We start from the raw sequence: 15,289 nt of genomic DNA, 5'->3' as shown, positions 1-15,289 counted from the left end.
ACAAAAGCATCAGAAACTAGGGGCACACCAGCCTTGAAGAGACAGACCACATCCTACCCGGCTTCCTACCCGCGGGAACCATTTGTTTGCCTCTGTTTTCAAACAAGAGTCTTGGACAACAGTTAAGAGAAGTAATCCAGCTGCACAATCCTGATAGTTGCCTTGCCAGGGTGCAAGCCGAGTCTGGGTGGCAGAGATACCGAGTGGCTGTTACCACCCAGCCTCCAGATTAATGGACTCCTGGATATTAATGAATGCCTACTTGTATGCCCTGTTGCACTCCGTGGGGCCTAGCATGCAGTGCAAGTAAGGCACCCTAACTACTAAAAAGTCATCCCGAGGGGGATCCACAGGCTAGTCAAAAAGAGAAACTCCATTCCTGAGACAGGGCAAGTGCAATGCAAAACGGATATTCTATTATTATTAACCACCAAATATCAGAGTGGAAGGCACAAACGGAAAGGAACTGAAAGCTGGTGAATCAAGAATTCTAGAAACTCCAATACGAGCGATATGTTCAAAGGGGAAACAATTGTTACGGATGGGGAGACTTCGTCATGCAGCATGCTTTGATCTTTGTAAAGCTACCACTAAAAGGGGAACAAGGTAGAGGACTTTGCTTCCGACCACAGGCGGGGCCCTCCAGCCGCCTCACCCCCACCCAATGTCTAGCTCTCCCCCCCCCCCCAGCTCCGCCGGGGAATTTCTATTTGTCCTTCGAAATCAATGAATTACGATTGTAGTTTCCCTTCGGCTGACTCACACAGCCTGTTGTTTGCAGTCTCAAAACATTTGCTGCCTCCCCTGGCAACTGCTATTGCGGAGCTGTCGGACGAGGCAGGCAGGCAAACAGGTTAATTGCAAAGGAAAACCTTTTGCAACCAGCCTTGCAAAAACAGAAAGACAGGTAGCCGGCGCCCCACGGGAGGAGACGCAAAAGGGCCCCATGTGCTGCTGTTTGTGGCACAAAGCACACGGTTGTCAAGACCCGACGCGTGGGCTGCAAAGCCTGCCTGCTTCTGGGGCACAGCACAATGGCTGACAAAACAGACACCTGGCAGCTAGACGGGACTTCCAAAAATATTTCCTGCTGCTCTGAGTTTGTCTACTCCTACAGAAGAGAGGCAACGCTACAGAACATGCAAGTGCAGTTGACAACAACTATTTCTTTTCGCATTAGTTAAATTGTAGTTAAGCACAGGGGCATATTAAAGAAATGGCAACCGTGGTTAGACGCCCCATGAACACACCGAACTGCTATCAAACCATAATCTGAGGCTTGCAGTATGAATCATATCAGCTGCAGCATACCATTGCAGATGAATCTTCAACCAGGTTGGGGACAGAGGAGAATAAAAGACACACCTGTAATGTCCCTACCTCCTATGTCTCAAGTGAACATGCAGCTCCCTGTGCTTCTCCCAGGGATGGAAAGGGGTTAGTTTAACCTCTGCTTTGCTAGTAAAACTGAATTACTGTGTGGCGAAATGATGCATGTCTAAAATGCGTGTCACCAACATGAAAAGTTTGGAAGCTCTGCAGTAAGGGATATTAAGTCCTACAACTCACTTGGGGTGAGCAGGAATCAACACCAGATGACCACGCAGGTCTTTACAAAAGCTTGGCCAGAAAGCATGGGTTTTTGCAGGCAAACAAGCCAGCAAAAACCCTTGCACTGCAGAAACTTGGGTGGAATTAACTGCAAACCATTCCTTGCCCTGTCTCTGTCTCTGTCTCTGACTATTATTATTATTATTTCAGTTGTCATTCACACAGTGCATTTCAAATCTGTAAAATGCTTTGCAGACATTGTTTTAGTAACCTGCACCACAGTCTTATCAGATAGAAATATTGGCCTATCATCCCAATTTGGCAGTTGAGGGACCAAGCTAAAGACCAACTAAGGCTGCAACTCTGAGCACAGACAGCTGGGAGCAAACCCCTCTGAAATAAATGGGGCTTAGATGTGAAAATTAAACGCATGTGGGTCTGGGCTGCAAGGCCACCCAGGGAGCTTGAGTCACAACCTGGGAAGTTCATCTGAGTACTTCAGAGGTAATCTGAGGCAAGGTGGATTCACCCGCCTTCCCCAGCTGGTGTCCTCCAGACGTCTGGAACTACAACTCCCATCGGTGCTGCAATGGCTGCACTGACTGGGGCTGATGGGAGTTGTAGTCCAAAACATCTGGAGGGTGAAACAGGCTGGGGGAGGTTATCTTGGGTAATCTGCAACTTTATCCTGGTATGCTACATGCATGCATTTACAAAACTGATGTTCAGGCTTGTTTTTTGAAGTGTTTTATGGAGCACTTGCAAGTGATAGGGAATGCAGCCTCTCCCCCCCCCCCCACCTTCAAAAAAATGCCCACATAAAGAACCGCCGCTCAGCACCCAGTGCTGCAGCCTTTTCAAATGATTCTGCCACACATGGCACAACAGACCTATGATCTAAATGGAGACAGGCTCGCATTGCCATTGAGATGAGCACAAAGTTATCTAAAGCGGGATCTGCAATGGGACACATGCAGGTTAAATATAAAACTGAGCTGCATGCGGGTGGCATCTGCAAAAGGCATTATTTCTGGGAAAGGGACTCTGCAATTTACTCAGAAAGGACCCAACGACTCCCCTCCCCCGCCCTCACTTCTAAGGCTTCTCAGCAGAGAAGGCTAGGAAGCCACAGCAAAGCCAAAAGCTGTAGGAAAACTGGCCTGCAGACTTTGGTATAAGGCTGCTGTAGCCTCCACATTCCCTGCTGCCTATCAGAGTTCAGTTACCGCCTGAAGCCGAATACTGGCAGGGAAGGCAGGAGGAAAGAGGGTACAGTTGTTCAGCATGCAAGCACAGCACTATCAAACCATGCAGGGCAGAACACAGTTACTACAGCTGCACCTTGGTTCCTTTAAAACACAAAACCTCCATGTTGAGTTTTGAAGTTCCTAGTCCTTCTGGTTCAAGAGCAAAAAAACCCAAACAACAAAAAACCCATAACAAAACTCAGCACTGAGAGAACATAAAAAACTATTTAGAAACTAGAGGTGGTGAGGAAGCGGGGGGACGGGGGACGGGGGACGGGACTGCTACTCGCTATAGTTCCTGCTCCTTTGCTATGACCACCAGGTCTTCCCCTCTGCACAGCCTGTTTCTCTGCAAGTCTGAACTCACATTCTCCAGCACATGCCTAAGAAACGTGGAGGAGATGCATTCCCCACCACAAAAATGCAGCCAACGCACAGTAACTAAGCGTGTGGCGCAATCTGCCCAGTGTGCACAATTTATTCCAGTTGCAGAAATTTAGGATGAGTGGAATGGAAAAAATATATAATCGCATAATTCCTCCACCACACCCGAATCGAATATTTGAGCCAACACAGAAAAGGCTGCGTAGGAAAAATCTAAAACGGAGACAATGAAGGTCAGAACGGGCGCAAATTCAGCAAGCAATTTGTTAAATCAGATGCTCCCCTGGATGGAAAAGGGTTCAGCTTGAGTAAAAGTGGTCATGGGTGGGCACTTCAGAACGGAATGTTCTCCTCTCCAACCAGCAGAGCAGCAAACATAGTTTGGTTCTACTGAAGATAGAACTTGCTAAGCTTAGAAGTCCAGGGAATCCTTCAAGAGAATGAAGGGTGTACCTTGATAAGAGAAGCACCTACCCACCGTCTGCCCCAAGAGCTTGCTGACATTTCCTGGGGCCCCCAAACCCAACAGTGATCTGCCACACAGAGGCTTTTGGCAAACCACTCAGACAATTCATGAGACAGCCACATACACAAATAGTCCTTGCCCAATTTGGAGTGGAGACTAAGCTGTATACAGTGTACACACTCTCATTCAAGTCTGCACTCAATGCGCTCCTAGCTGCTGCTAAGGGAAGCGGTGTGCACACAACACGAGCCACAATCCATATCTATCCTGACGTTTCTTGTGAAATATTGAATTTTAATGCACTTTCCCCCAAACCAGCTTGGCTCCAAATTGAGAAAACAAATGACCCAGCTGTGTTTTAAGCCAGCTTGAGTGGTTTTCAACCAAGCCTTACTCAGAGTTAACCCACGGAAATGAATGGAGCCACCTTAGCCATGCCCATTCATTTCAATGGGGTAGGCAACACGGTGCCCTCCAGATGTTCTTGGACTAGAACGCCCATTGTTCCTCTCCCCTGGCCATGCTGACTAGGGCTGAGGGGAGCTGGAGTCAAACATCTGGAGAGCACCCCACTGAGGACCCCTTAATCTGGTCAACACAAGGAGGGGGGAAATTTATGCAATCTTAATGGAGACTATTGTGCGTCGCCTCATTGCCGGCACCAAAGCCATCCCCTGCACCCAAAACCAGGACATGGATACAAAATATTAATTTGATGGCTGTTGGTGGAAATTTAAGAAAGTTTTTTTAAAAAATTCTGATTACTCCAAGATATTCTGAACAGAACACAGCTACAGTGCCAAAGAGAATAAAGCTGGGATCCTTGCCCCCCAGCTCCCTTTCTAAGTTTGGGGGGTCCATCCAACTATTGTTTAAGATATGCTGGCCACATATGCTGGCCACATACCACAGAGGTAAACTTTCCACTGCCAAACTGGGAATTCCAGGCAGCCGCGACAGATACCACAATGCCAACCGCACAACCAATTGCCCACAAAAGAGGAAAAGAAAGTGTTCATTGTCAAGCCTGAACGTGGGCTTGGGGAAGAATATGCCGCCTCCTCCTGTGCCCACAACAGAGTCGCAGTCTTCCCAGCTGGAGAATGACATTCTTTGCCCTCCCAGCTCATATGATGGCTGCCAGCTTTCATGCCCGCTTTGGTCCCTGCCCAAAATCCTTGTGGGCCACCATCCACCGGGCTTACGCTTTTGACGCAATCCTGACTACGTACTCCAAATCGTGCAGAGGTGTTTGTAGGATTTTCTCTTTTCTTTTTAACGGGGGGGGGGGGGCTGAGGAAAACGCTGTTTGGACCAAGGAGGGTACCCTCCACCCCCACCCCAGCGCACCCAGCCAGCCCCTTCCCGGGCGCCCTACCTGGCCTTCAGCTCCTTGAACTCCTCGCGGACTTTGCTCAGCTCCAGCTGGAGGCGCGCCCGCTCCTTGGCCACCGAGTCGAGCGTCTTGCGGGCGTCGGCCAGCTCCGCCTCGTAGGCCGACTTGATGCCCGTGACCTCGCGGCTCACCTCCTCCTCGGACTCGGTGATGCGCAGCCGGAGCCCGGCGTTCTCGGACTCGAGGGAGCGCACCTTGTCGATGTAGATGGCCAGGCGGTCGTTCAGCTCCTGCAAATCCTCCTTCTCCTGCAGGCGGGTGATGCGGGCCGGCGAGAGCGGGGTCGAGGTGCCCCCGCTCCGGGTGCTCCTCTTCTGGCCGGGGGTCTCCATGGCGCAGGCGGGGGTTCGGGCCCTGGCGGACGAGGAGGACGAGGGAAGCGGCGGCGGCGGCGGAGGCACTGGAGGAAGCAACAGAATTCCAACGCGCCTCGGCTCTCCAAATGACAGGCGGTCTGAGTCACGGGCTTGGAGGGCAGCTCATATAGCTTTGGGGAAAGGCGGGGGAGGCCGGGAAAGAGGAGGGGAGGAGCTAGGCAAATAGAACCAGCCCCTCATTTGCATAGTTAAAGGAAAACTGCCCAGGACTAGGTTTTCATCACGTTCTCTGATGCTTCCCGTCTTCGTCCGCCGCCCTCCTCCCGATCTGCTTTGCCTTCCCCTCTGCTCAGGGTGTTTCGACGTTCCAGAGAGCAAGGAGCCTGTGCGCCTACTGGTTAGAGCAGCCTTTTTCTCAGACGGCGTTGGAATGCAGCGCCCACCATCCCAAGCTAGCAGAGAAGGTGGTCAGGGACGATGGGAGCTGTAGTCCAACAGCGTATGAGGACCCAAGGATGAGAAAGGCTGGGTTCGTTGGAAAGGACCCTGAGCACCATCTAGTCCAACCCCCTGCAATGCAGGAAGATGCATGCAGCTGCCCCATACGGGGATCGAACCTGCAACCTTGGCATTAACTGCAGCATCACGCTCTGAGCTGTCCAGGCCAGGGTTCGAATCCTCATTCATAGGGAAGCTCCCAGTCGCCGGCTCTCAGCCTAGCCTACCTCGCAGGGTAGGATTAAGCCTAGGGGATTAAGTGAGGAGGTGGGAGGGGGAGAACTATGTGCGCCCCCTCGAGCTCCTTGGAGAATAAAAAAGGTGCGGTATAGTGAATGCAACAAATAAGGGCCAGTTGTTTCTGTGTGGGTATGGGAAGCAGGAATGCAAACGGTGCAGGTGTTACACTGAAAGGGGACAGCACGGTTGGCGGGGAGTGCTACTCTGGATCTTCCCACTCCAAAATAAAAACAAACAAAAATACCTTATACTGCAGCCCCAAAAGCAGATCCACATTGCCAAAATAGATGCATCTCTGGAAACCCCCGGAAGAGCGGTCCGTTGTACTTACCCCTCTCATAAAGGAGCTAAGCAGCTTTCCTTTCTCAACTCTCCACATTAAAAGGGCCAGAACCCATTCTCCACCCCTGACCAGTAGCAACAACTGAAAGAGAAGTCGACTCCACGCTACGGCCGCACACCATGCATTTAAAACACTCCCAAGAGTCCTGGAAACTGTAGCTTACCTGTCACAGGGATACAGTTCTCAGCAGCCTTCACTACTGTTCCAGGATTCAGAGGCTGGCAGTGCAGAGACTGTGAGTGAGTGAGGGAAAGAAGTGCTTTAACTGTAGTTGGAACCTCCACAGCTGGAACAATTTGCTCCAAATTATCAGGACTCTCTCATTGCAGCCTCCATTCTGCAGCCAATGACAGTCCACGCTGGGTCAACCCTGCGAAAAGATTCTGCCTTTCCTCACTTGGCTTGTAGGTAGACTTGAGAAGCTGCTATCTTCGGATGCTCTTGTGCGCTTTTTGGCACTGGAGTGGGGCGCTGGCTGGGGGCGGGGGGGGGGGGGGCAAGTGAAGCTTTAAAACTGCTTTGTCCTCAGTGCCCAAAAGATGGAGCTGGTTTAATTTGTCTAAGAGTCGTTTCCCTCTCCTCAGGGACCCCCTGGGAGTTGTAGTTTTCTGAAGGGGACCAAATCAGTAATAGAAAAGGCCAGCACACTCACTAAACTATAATTCCCAGGATTCCAGGGTGGGGTGGGGTAGGGATGGTAAATCGTTATAATTCATCTAGTATAATTTTTGGCATGCAAATATGCCTTCGCTTGGGAGAAATTATCTCTTCACCGAGCTACAATTCCCAGAATTTCCTGGGAAGAGTGACTGGTTATTAAACCACTCAGAAAATTAAAGCTCTGTGGAGGGAATAGGGAGCTCCTAGCAACTCTCAGCACCCTAAACAAACTACATTTCCCAGGATTCTTTGGGGGAAGACATGACGGCTTAAAGTGGTACCACGGTGCTTTAAATGTATAGGGCAGAAGATGGGGCCTATTCAGTTTCACTAGGTTCGATGGAGCTTACATCCACATAAAGCTGCGACAAGGAGTCCGATTCCAAGCATATCCACAGCTTTGGGTGCAGGGATCCAAAATCACTGCTCAAGCACACACACACACACACACACACACACACACACACACACACCCCTACCTCACATATTCAATTTGCAAACCCATCAAAATATGTAAACCACATGTCTGAAACCCACAGAAAACTCCTGAAACCATTTTCTCTCTCCCAAAATGACCTCAAATATTTCTCTGCAAGGTCGAAGGAAATGGGAAATCTCCCCATTGTCTCTTTCACAAATCCTGTCTTTAGGGCACATTTAAGATATGAACAGGGCGAGCCCAAATAATGTAATCAGTTATCATTCTCAGGTAACCTGGAAGACAGGTTTTCTGCTGTAGACCACCTCTTCTGTGATGTAGGTATGATGTATCTGGATGGTGGTCTTGGGCTCCAGGACGGGCCATTTAAAATGTCTATATAAGGCACGGGTAGGCAAACTAAGGCCCGGGGGCCAGATTCGGCCCAATCGCCTTCTCAATCCGGCCCGCGGATGGTCCGGGAATCAGTATGTTTTTACATGAGTAGAATGTGTCCTTTTATTTAAAATGCATCTCTGGGTTATTTGTGGGGCATAGGAATTTGTTCATTATTCCCCCCCCCCAAAAAAAAAATATAGTCCGGCCTCCCACAAGGTCTGAGGGACAGTGGACCGGCCCCTACAGAAAAAGTTTGCTGACCCCTGATATAAGGGCTTGCATACCTTTGTCCTGGGTCCCTTCCCCCCACCCTGTGTGGGAGGGGGAGCACCCTGTTGCAACAGCTTTAATAAAGACCAGGCTTATAGCCACTTTGCTTTTGTATATCCTGGTCTGGTCTCTGTTCATTTCCTGTCTGATTTGAGCCTTAAAAGGTACGCTCTCTCCAAAGATCCAGTCTTCCTTAAGAAGCTGAACCCCTTGAAGGGACCCCATTTTTATTCTTATTTCACTAGTAAACAGAGACATTTGGAAATCATACTGTTAGGTTTCCAATCCAGCCAGCTAGATCTTTCCTCTGAGTTACAGTTCTGGGAATAAGGTGCTTTGGAGAGTTAGAATCATAAAATCATAGAACTGTAGAGCTGGAAGGGACCGCAAGAAGAAGAAGAAGAAGAAGAAGAAGAGGAGGAGGAGGAGGAGTTTGGATTCGATATCCCGCCTTTCACTCCCTTTAAGGAGTCTCAAAGCGGCTAACATTCTCTTTTCCCTTCCTTCCCCACAACAAACACTCTGTGAGGTGAGTGGGGCTGAGAGACTTCAAAGAAGTGTGACTAGCCCAAGGTCACCCAGCAGCTGCATGTGGAGGAGCGGAGATGCGAACCCGGTTCCCCAGATTACGAGACTACCGCTTTGAACCACTACACCACACTGGCTCTTGGTCATCTAGCTCATCCCCCTGCAATGCAGGAATCATAGCTAAAGAGTCCACCACCTAATGTAGGGTTGCCATATTTCAAAAAGCAAAAACATCAATTCCACCTTTGAAATTACAGTGGTGTCCGGGAAAATCTGGACATATGGTAGCCCTATCTTAACATTTACTCAGAATCTCCCTTCTTGTAATTTGAACCTATTGGTTCAGGTCCTCTCCTCTGGAGCTGCAGAAACAAGCTTGGATTAATTTCCCTCTTATACAAAACCCTAGCTGGGAATCAAGTTTGCCCCCAACAAAATCTAAACAGCTGGTGGGAACTAAATTGTGTTACGAACACTGAAAAGGGTAAGTTGAACAATTGATGGGCAAAAGCACCATATAAATCTCTATCAGCAACTACTAGGGAATGTTCACTAAAAAAAAGTGCATGGATGGTGATGTTATGAGTTTGGGGGCAGGGAGCGGATCCCCTTAAATTAGTAAATGTTGTAAATTTAACTAATATTTGGAGTATTAAGGGAAGATGCCTATGCCGGTTTTATTGCTCAGGGAGATTGGATGACAGAGGTGTTATTAAGAGACAAATAGAGTAGGCCAATATGGAGCAAAGTACTATATTTCATAAAGACACTATAGCCTCTGTTGTGCCTTAATTTCCCAAAGAGATAACAAACCCTGGTTAAGTGGCAGAATCCGTGACCAAGAAAAAGAGACGGTGGAAGAAGATTGGAAGAAATTTAAAGTATACCTTAAAAATTGTTGTAAAATTGATGAGTGCTAAAATGTCAAGGGAAAGGAAAATATAGAATTACAGCTGTAATTGATTAAGTATGAGAAGAAGCTTAAAAAGAAAATAAGTAATTAATTAATTGGTATGAAGAGTTGTTGAAGAAATTTTAAAACAGGGATGCAGAAAAGGGGAGGTAAGGGGAAGTCCGAGAAGCAAGGTTTATGAAAAAGAGGTTTTGAAATTATACATGTTTATATGTTTTTGTTTATGTGTGTGTGTTGTTTTGTTTTTAATTTGTGTTGGAAAACTAATAAAAAATTATTAAAAAACCCAAAAAACCCCTGGCTAAGTACCTAGAGCCCTGGAATTCCGTGCACTGCTCAGCAGAGATCGGGTGGCCAGCAATACTGGTGTCAGATGTGAGATCTGTGTTTTCAGGCAGAAAAGGCCTGCAAGCAAAGAGTGTCTGGAGTCAAAATGGAGGGAGGAACAGCAACACTCCTTGCACAGCTAAAGCTGTTGAGGGGTCAGCGGATCAAACAACTTGAGAGAGTGGAGCCAGCTGTTTGACACCATGATTCCAGCAGCAACTCCAGCTGTTTGAGCAGCGGGTGAAGAGGTTGCAAGCAGAGTAAATGGAAAGTCTCCTTGGGGAGAAAAGTGTGACTCCCTGCGTGGCGGGAGGAACGCCTGGTGAGATGCTGCAAGGGGCTGGAAATGACCCAGGGGTGTAGCTGGGGGGGGGGGGGGGACTCGGATTGCAAGTCAGTAGCTGGAGGCAAGGGAGCCTTGCAGCAGGATGAATGGGTTGGAGTAATCAGCTCGTGCAGGATTGGAAGTTGTTCCTGAGAGGTGGAGGGAGAAGCCAGCACCTGCAAGGAAGGCAGCAGTTTCCTGGGTACCCATGGAAGAGACAGTGATTTCTTGTTCACCCAAGGCGAAAACAGGGGGGGGGGGCACAGGCTCCTGCTGGATTTGTGATGGAGGAAGAAAGCGGTCTGGCAGTGTTTCCTGCAGTGAGGAGAACACGCAAGGAAGGCTCCAAGAAGAGGTGCTTCAGAAGTGCAGAAGGCTCTTGTTGGGTTGGGTGAGATGAAGGTCACCAGTGATTTTGCCCCTTGGGTGCCCCAATATGGCCTGGTGGGATGGGGGAGCAGTTCCAATGCTGGGGGTAACAGCCAGGGTCACCCAAAGTCTTGTGGGATTGGGGAGCAAGAATTACTGGGTTACGTGCTCTTGTTTAGCTCCATAAAGCTTTCCAGAGATGCTGGGAGTTAGCAAAGAGGGGGAATTCTGGCCCCCAATTTGGGTAGGGTGGGCCAGTGAATTCTGAATTGGGATACCACCAGATAAAACCTGGTGGCAAGATTCTGATTTGGAGTTTGGGGGCAGGAGATGAAGTGGACTGGGCCAAAGGACAAAGAAATGGAAGGGATCTCCAATGTACCAGAGAGGAAACAGATGTGATCCTGAAATTATGTTTTGAAGTGGCTGCAAAGGCTGTTTGGGGACTGGGGTGTGTGTGGGGGGGGTTTGGAGGTTCTGACCCACAACTCTTGGAAAGGCCAAAAAGTAATAGACGGATTCTGGACAGACTGAATCTGTGATTTTGAGCCCCAGAATAACTGCTTGACTTGCTTGAGCTGAGAACTTTGTGAACATGCCACAAGCAACCCTGTGTAACTGTGTGGTTCACAAAGAATAACTCTGTGAAACCCCAAGGCAAACAACCATGCAGGCAGCTGGCTGGCCGGGAGTGGGAGAAGTTTAGGTCTATTTTCAGACATTGCTTATTTTTCCTGCAGGGATATTTCTTGCAAGATAAATGCTGTTAATTTGTGCTTTTTACATGTTTCTGGTGTTGGGACCCGGTGAATGATTTGTTGTTGTTAGAACTGCTCAGATAATCATTGTGTGTGAAAAATGTCTTTGAAATGCAGATTTGACTAGATATGCATCCAAGAAGGAAGGAGGAGGCCTGGAGGATTCCTGAATAACTAGAGATGATTGGAAGCAATCAGCACTGTGCTGGGTTACGAGAAATGTGCTCCCATTAACTTTTTCTGTTATTTTTATATAGGATATTGAAATATACTCGGAGTTGAGTGTGAATTTCATGCTCTTTATTAAACTCGTAGTAGCAATGAATGAAACTTTCCCCAAAATGTCTAGCTATATATACATTATTTACACAATGTGCCCTGCATGATTGGCTAATTCTGGGCTGCTCCTGCAGGCCAATCAGGTTGCTGATTCACTTCATCCAGGAGCCTGATTGGCTGCTCCTGCAGGCCAATCAGATCGCTGATTCACTTCCACCTGGAGCTGGATTGGGTGGCTCCTACAGACCAATCAGACAGCTGCATTCTGGATCCTATTGTTCTAGGAATCAGCTCAGTACATAACAAATATTCTTATGGATTGTATGTGGTCAGATGCACGTTTTCTAAGAGGAGGGTGATGTTATGAGCTGGGGGTGGGGGTGGCAAATCCTCCTAAAATCTAAAATTAGCAAATGTTATAATTAATTCATTTCAGAAGTCCGTTCGACTCATGAAACGTTCGAAAACCAGGGAGCGGCTTCCGATTGTTGCAGGCACCCCGGAAACAATAGCCGACAGCCGCATTGGACGCTCTGCTTCTGAAAAATGTTTGAAAACAGGAACACCTACTTCTGGGTTTTTGGCATTTGGGAGCTGATTTGTTTGTCAATAAGCTATTCAAGAACCAAGGTTCCACTCTATTAAGGGAAGATGCCAGTCACAGCATAGAAATAAAGGCTATGCTGTTTTTCCCTGTTCAGGAGATCAGAAGATAGAGGAGCCCCTTAAGAGACAAGGAGAGCAAAGCATTGGGCAGTTAAGGGCAATTTGACAATGCAAATAATACTTAGTGGATAGATACAGAAGGAATGCGGGGAGGAGTTTGCCAGGGTTACAGTGGGCATGATGTCACCACAGGAAAAAGTGCCTTTTGCAGGAGGCTTTTGAAATGAAGGTTTACCGGGGTGGGTGGGTGGGCTGAAAGCAGAAGGGGAAGAGTTGTTTTCTGAAAAGGCTTCCGAGGAGGAGGAGGAAGAGGGAGCAGGCAGCACTCCATGCCGGTTGGCTGGGAGAGGCTGCAACCAGAGACTGGGGAACATGGCTGACCTCTCTCTGGACCCAAGCCAGCTGGAGCAATGGGAGATGTAAAAAGAGACACTTTTCAGGTGTAATGTTCTGTACTCCCTCCATTGAAGGCTTCAGGTTGTAAATAAACCACATTTCATAAAGACACTTGGCAAACTCCTTGGTTTGTCAAGAGTGTGGTGGCATTTCTGTTGCCGCACCCAGGGCTTTTTTCTGGGGGTACTTGGTGGTACACATACCCCTAAACATTTTGTGACTCTAAGTTTGGCCTCATTGAGGGGCAGTACAGTGTTACCTCAGGTTTAAGTACTTAATTCGTTCCGGAGGTCCGTACTTAACCTGAAACTGTTCTTAACCTGAAGCACCACTTCAGCTAATGGGGTCTCCTGCTGCTGCCACACCACCAGACCATGATTTCTGTTCTCATCCTGAAGCAAAGTTCTTAACCTGAAGCACTATTTCTGGGTTAGCGGAGTCTGTAACCTGAAGCATATGTAACCTGAAGCGTATGTAACCTGAGGTACCACTGTATTTCAATATGAGTAGGAAAATGAGAGTACCCCTGTTATGTATTGGGTTTAACACTTTTTAAGTTGCAAGGCACGTTCTAACCAATCATATAAGCGTTGTTAGACGAACGTTCTAATGGGAAGTAAGCGCATGCAGTTTCAACTGTCAACTGTCAATAACAGTCAGTTTTTGTTGGGGCTTTTTATCGTGAAGTCCTGTGAGTTCGGGTTTTGTTTTCCTATGAGTGAGGCATTGTTACTGATAATGTTACTGACAATGTTGAATAAACGTAGTTGAGGAACTTATACTGCCTTGGGCTTCTGACTTTTCCGAACATTTAACATTGGCAACCAGGATGGGATGCACGAGCTCCCGCCGGCTACCAGAGGCCCAAGACCGCACCGCAGCGCCGCCGCCTGCCACCTCACAGTAAGGGTGACCTCACCACCACGCCGGACTCAGCAAATAGTCCCGGAAATGAGACCGCACCTGCCACGTCTTCGCAACCACCCACAATTGCACAAGTGACTGCTCCAGGTCCAAGGATGGCCACCAGTCATAGTCGGCCGCCACTGGACTTCGATATGAGCCATCCTGCAGAATGGCCGCAGTGATCTGGCGGGGGGTCCAAGAGGGTTCTCCCCGGGGGACACTGTGTACATCTGAAACTATGGGCCCGGACAGGGTTGGGTCCCAGTATTATTGCCTGCTGTACAGGTCTGGTTTCCTACGAGGTAGGTTTGGAGGGGGGAATCGTTTGGAAGAGACACCTTGACCAGTTCAGAGCCAGGGCACCTCCGAACACGGAACTTCAAGCGGAACCAGAGGACAGAGAAATGGGTACTTTGGGAGATTCTGTGCCCAGGCCAGGGTGGGAACCAGACGGGTTGCTGGTGACTGAGTTACCCCAGCAGGGCGACTTCAGGCCGGAATCCTCAGTGGCTCCATCGGCAGTGACCCCTTCGGAGCTGGTCTCGCTGACCGCCCCACTCAGACCGCGGGTACCGGAGGAACCTCCTGGGTCACCCATTCTGGCACAGGAACCGCAACGGTCCCAGCGGGAGCGGAAAAGGCCGGCACACCTTGATGACTATGTTTGTTCCTTTTGTTAGGAAGTTGGGGGGAGGAATGTTTATGTATTGGGTTTAACACTTTTTATGTTACAAGGCGCATTATAACTGTCAACGGTCAGTTCTTGTTGGGGCTTTTTATTGGGAAGTCCTGTGAGTTCGGGGTTTTTTTCTCCTATGAGCCATTGTTACTGTCAATGTTGAATAAACGTAGTTGAGGAACTTATACTGCCTTGGGCTTCTGACTTTTCTGAACATTTAACAACCCCTAAACATTTTTTAAGGGGAAAAAAAAAGCACTGGCCGCACCCCAACTTCAATTTGCTCCTTGCCTCAGCACAACCTAGCCATTTTGTATCCAAGAGCCCTCAATATCAAATGAACAAACGAAAGAAAGCAATTTATTCCAACTGCTGCATGCTGAAAACTCACCCACATTGCAGCGAACCCAGTTTGGAAGAGCTGTTCTGTCAAGATCTCCACAGAATAAATGTCCGGGGCGGGGAGGAACTACCTCAACTACTGTAATCACAATACATCCTTTAGAAATTTTATTTAATAAGATGGTCCTGCACAAGACCTCTTTGTCCTTATTTCAACATTTGCGGAAGTGATTTTAATTTTATTTTTTGGTGAGGGTGTGTGTGTGTGGTTGTGCTGTTAATGATTACAGGGACCTATGGGAAGCTCTTCATGTTCCTGGATGTTGGCACCCAGCCATGACCCCCACCAAATCAAACAGATATATATAAAGCTAGATATACAGCTTTTGTGCAAGACCTCAGTTTAAAAATAAAAATGAAAACCCCCCACACACAAACAGAATTGGATTTTCCAGAGACATAAGCCCCCATTTTGCCTATTGTGAAACACAATAAGGAATGGTAAACCTCTTGCAAACTTGGGTTTTCATTATTTTTTAAGGTATGCACATTCAGTCAGTGCTTTTTTGTGGCAGCACTCAAAGATGGTTCAGAATACCATCACTTCTCTCT

General features: G+C 48.2%; 1 protein-coding gene across 2 annotated transcripts in view; it reads right to left on the bottom strand.

Annotated features, from left to right (window-relative positions):
• Window positions 1-5,707, bottom strand: part of LMNA (lamin A/C) — a 44,743-nt gene extending 39,036 nt beyond the window's left edge. For both annotated transcript variants that reach the window (XR_014559036.1, XM_083717255.1), the window contains exon 1: window positions 5,027-5,707. Coding sequence is in view for 1 of the 2 variants with exons in the window: in XM_083717255.1 (XP_083573381.1) it covers window positions 5,027-5,376 (350 nt within the window). In the remaining variant the exon portion in view is untranslated. The remainder of the gene's footprint in view (window positions 1-5,026) is intronic.
• Window positions 5,708-15,289: the final 9,582 nt, after the last annotated feature.

Source organism: Podarcis gaigeae (genome assembly GCF_964106915.1).
Source record: "Podarcis gaigeae genome assembly, chromosome: 16".
Classification (NCBI taxonomy): Eukaryota; Metazoa; Chordata; class Lepidosauria; order Squamata; family Lacertidae; genus Podarcis; species Podarcis gaigeae.
The sequence above is the reverse complement of the archived record's forward strand: the minus strand, read 5'-3'. Positions and strand labels throughout refer to the sequence as shown.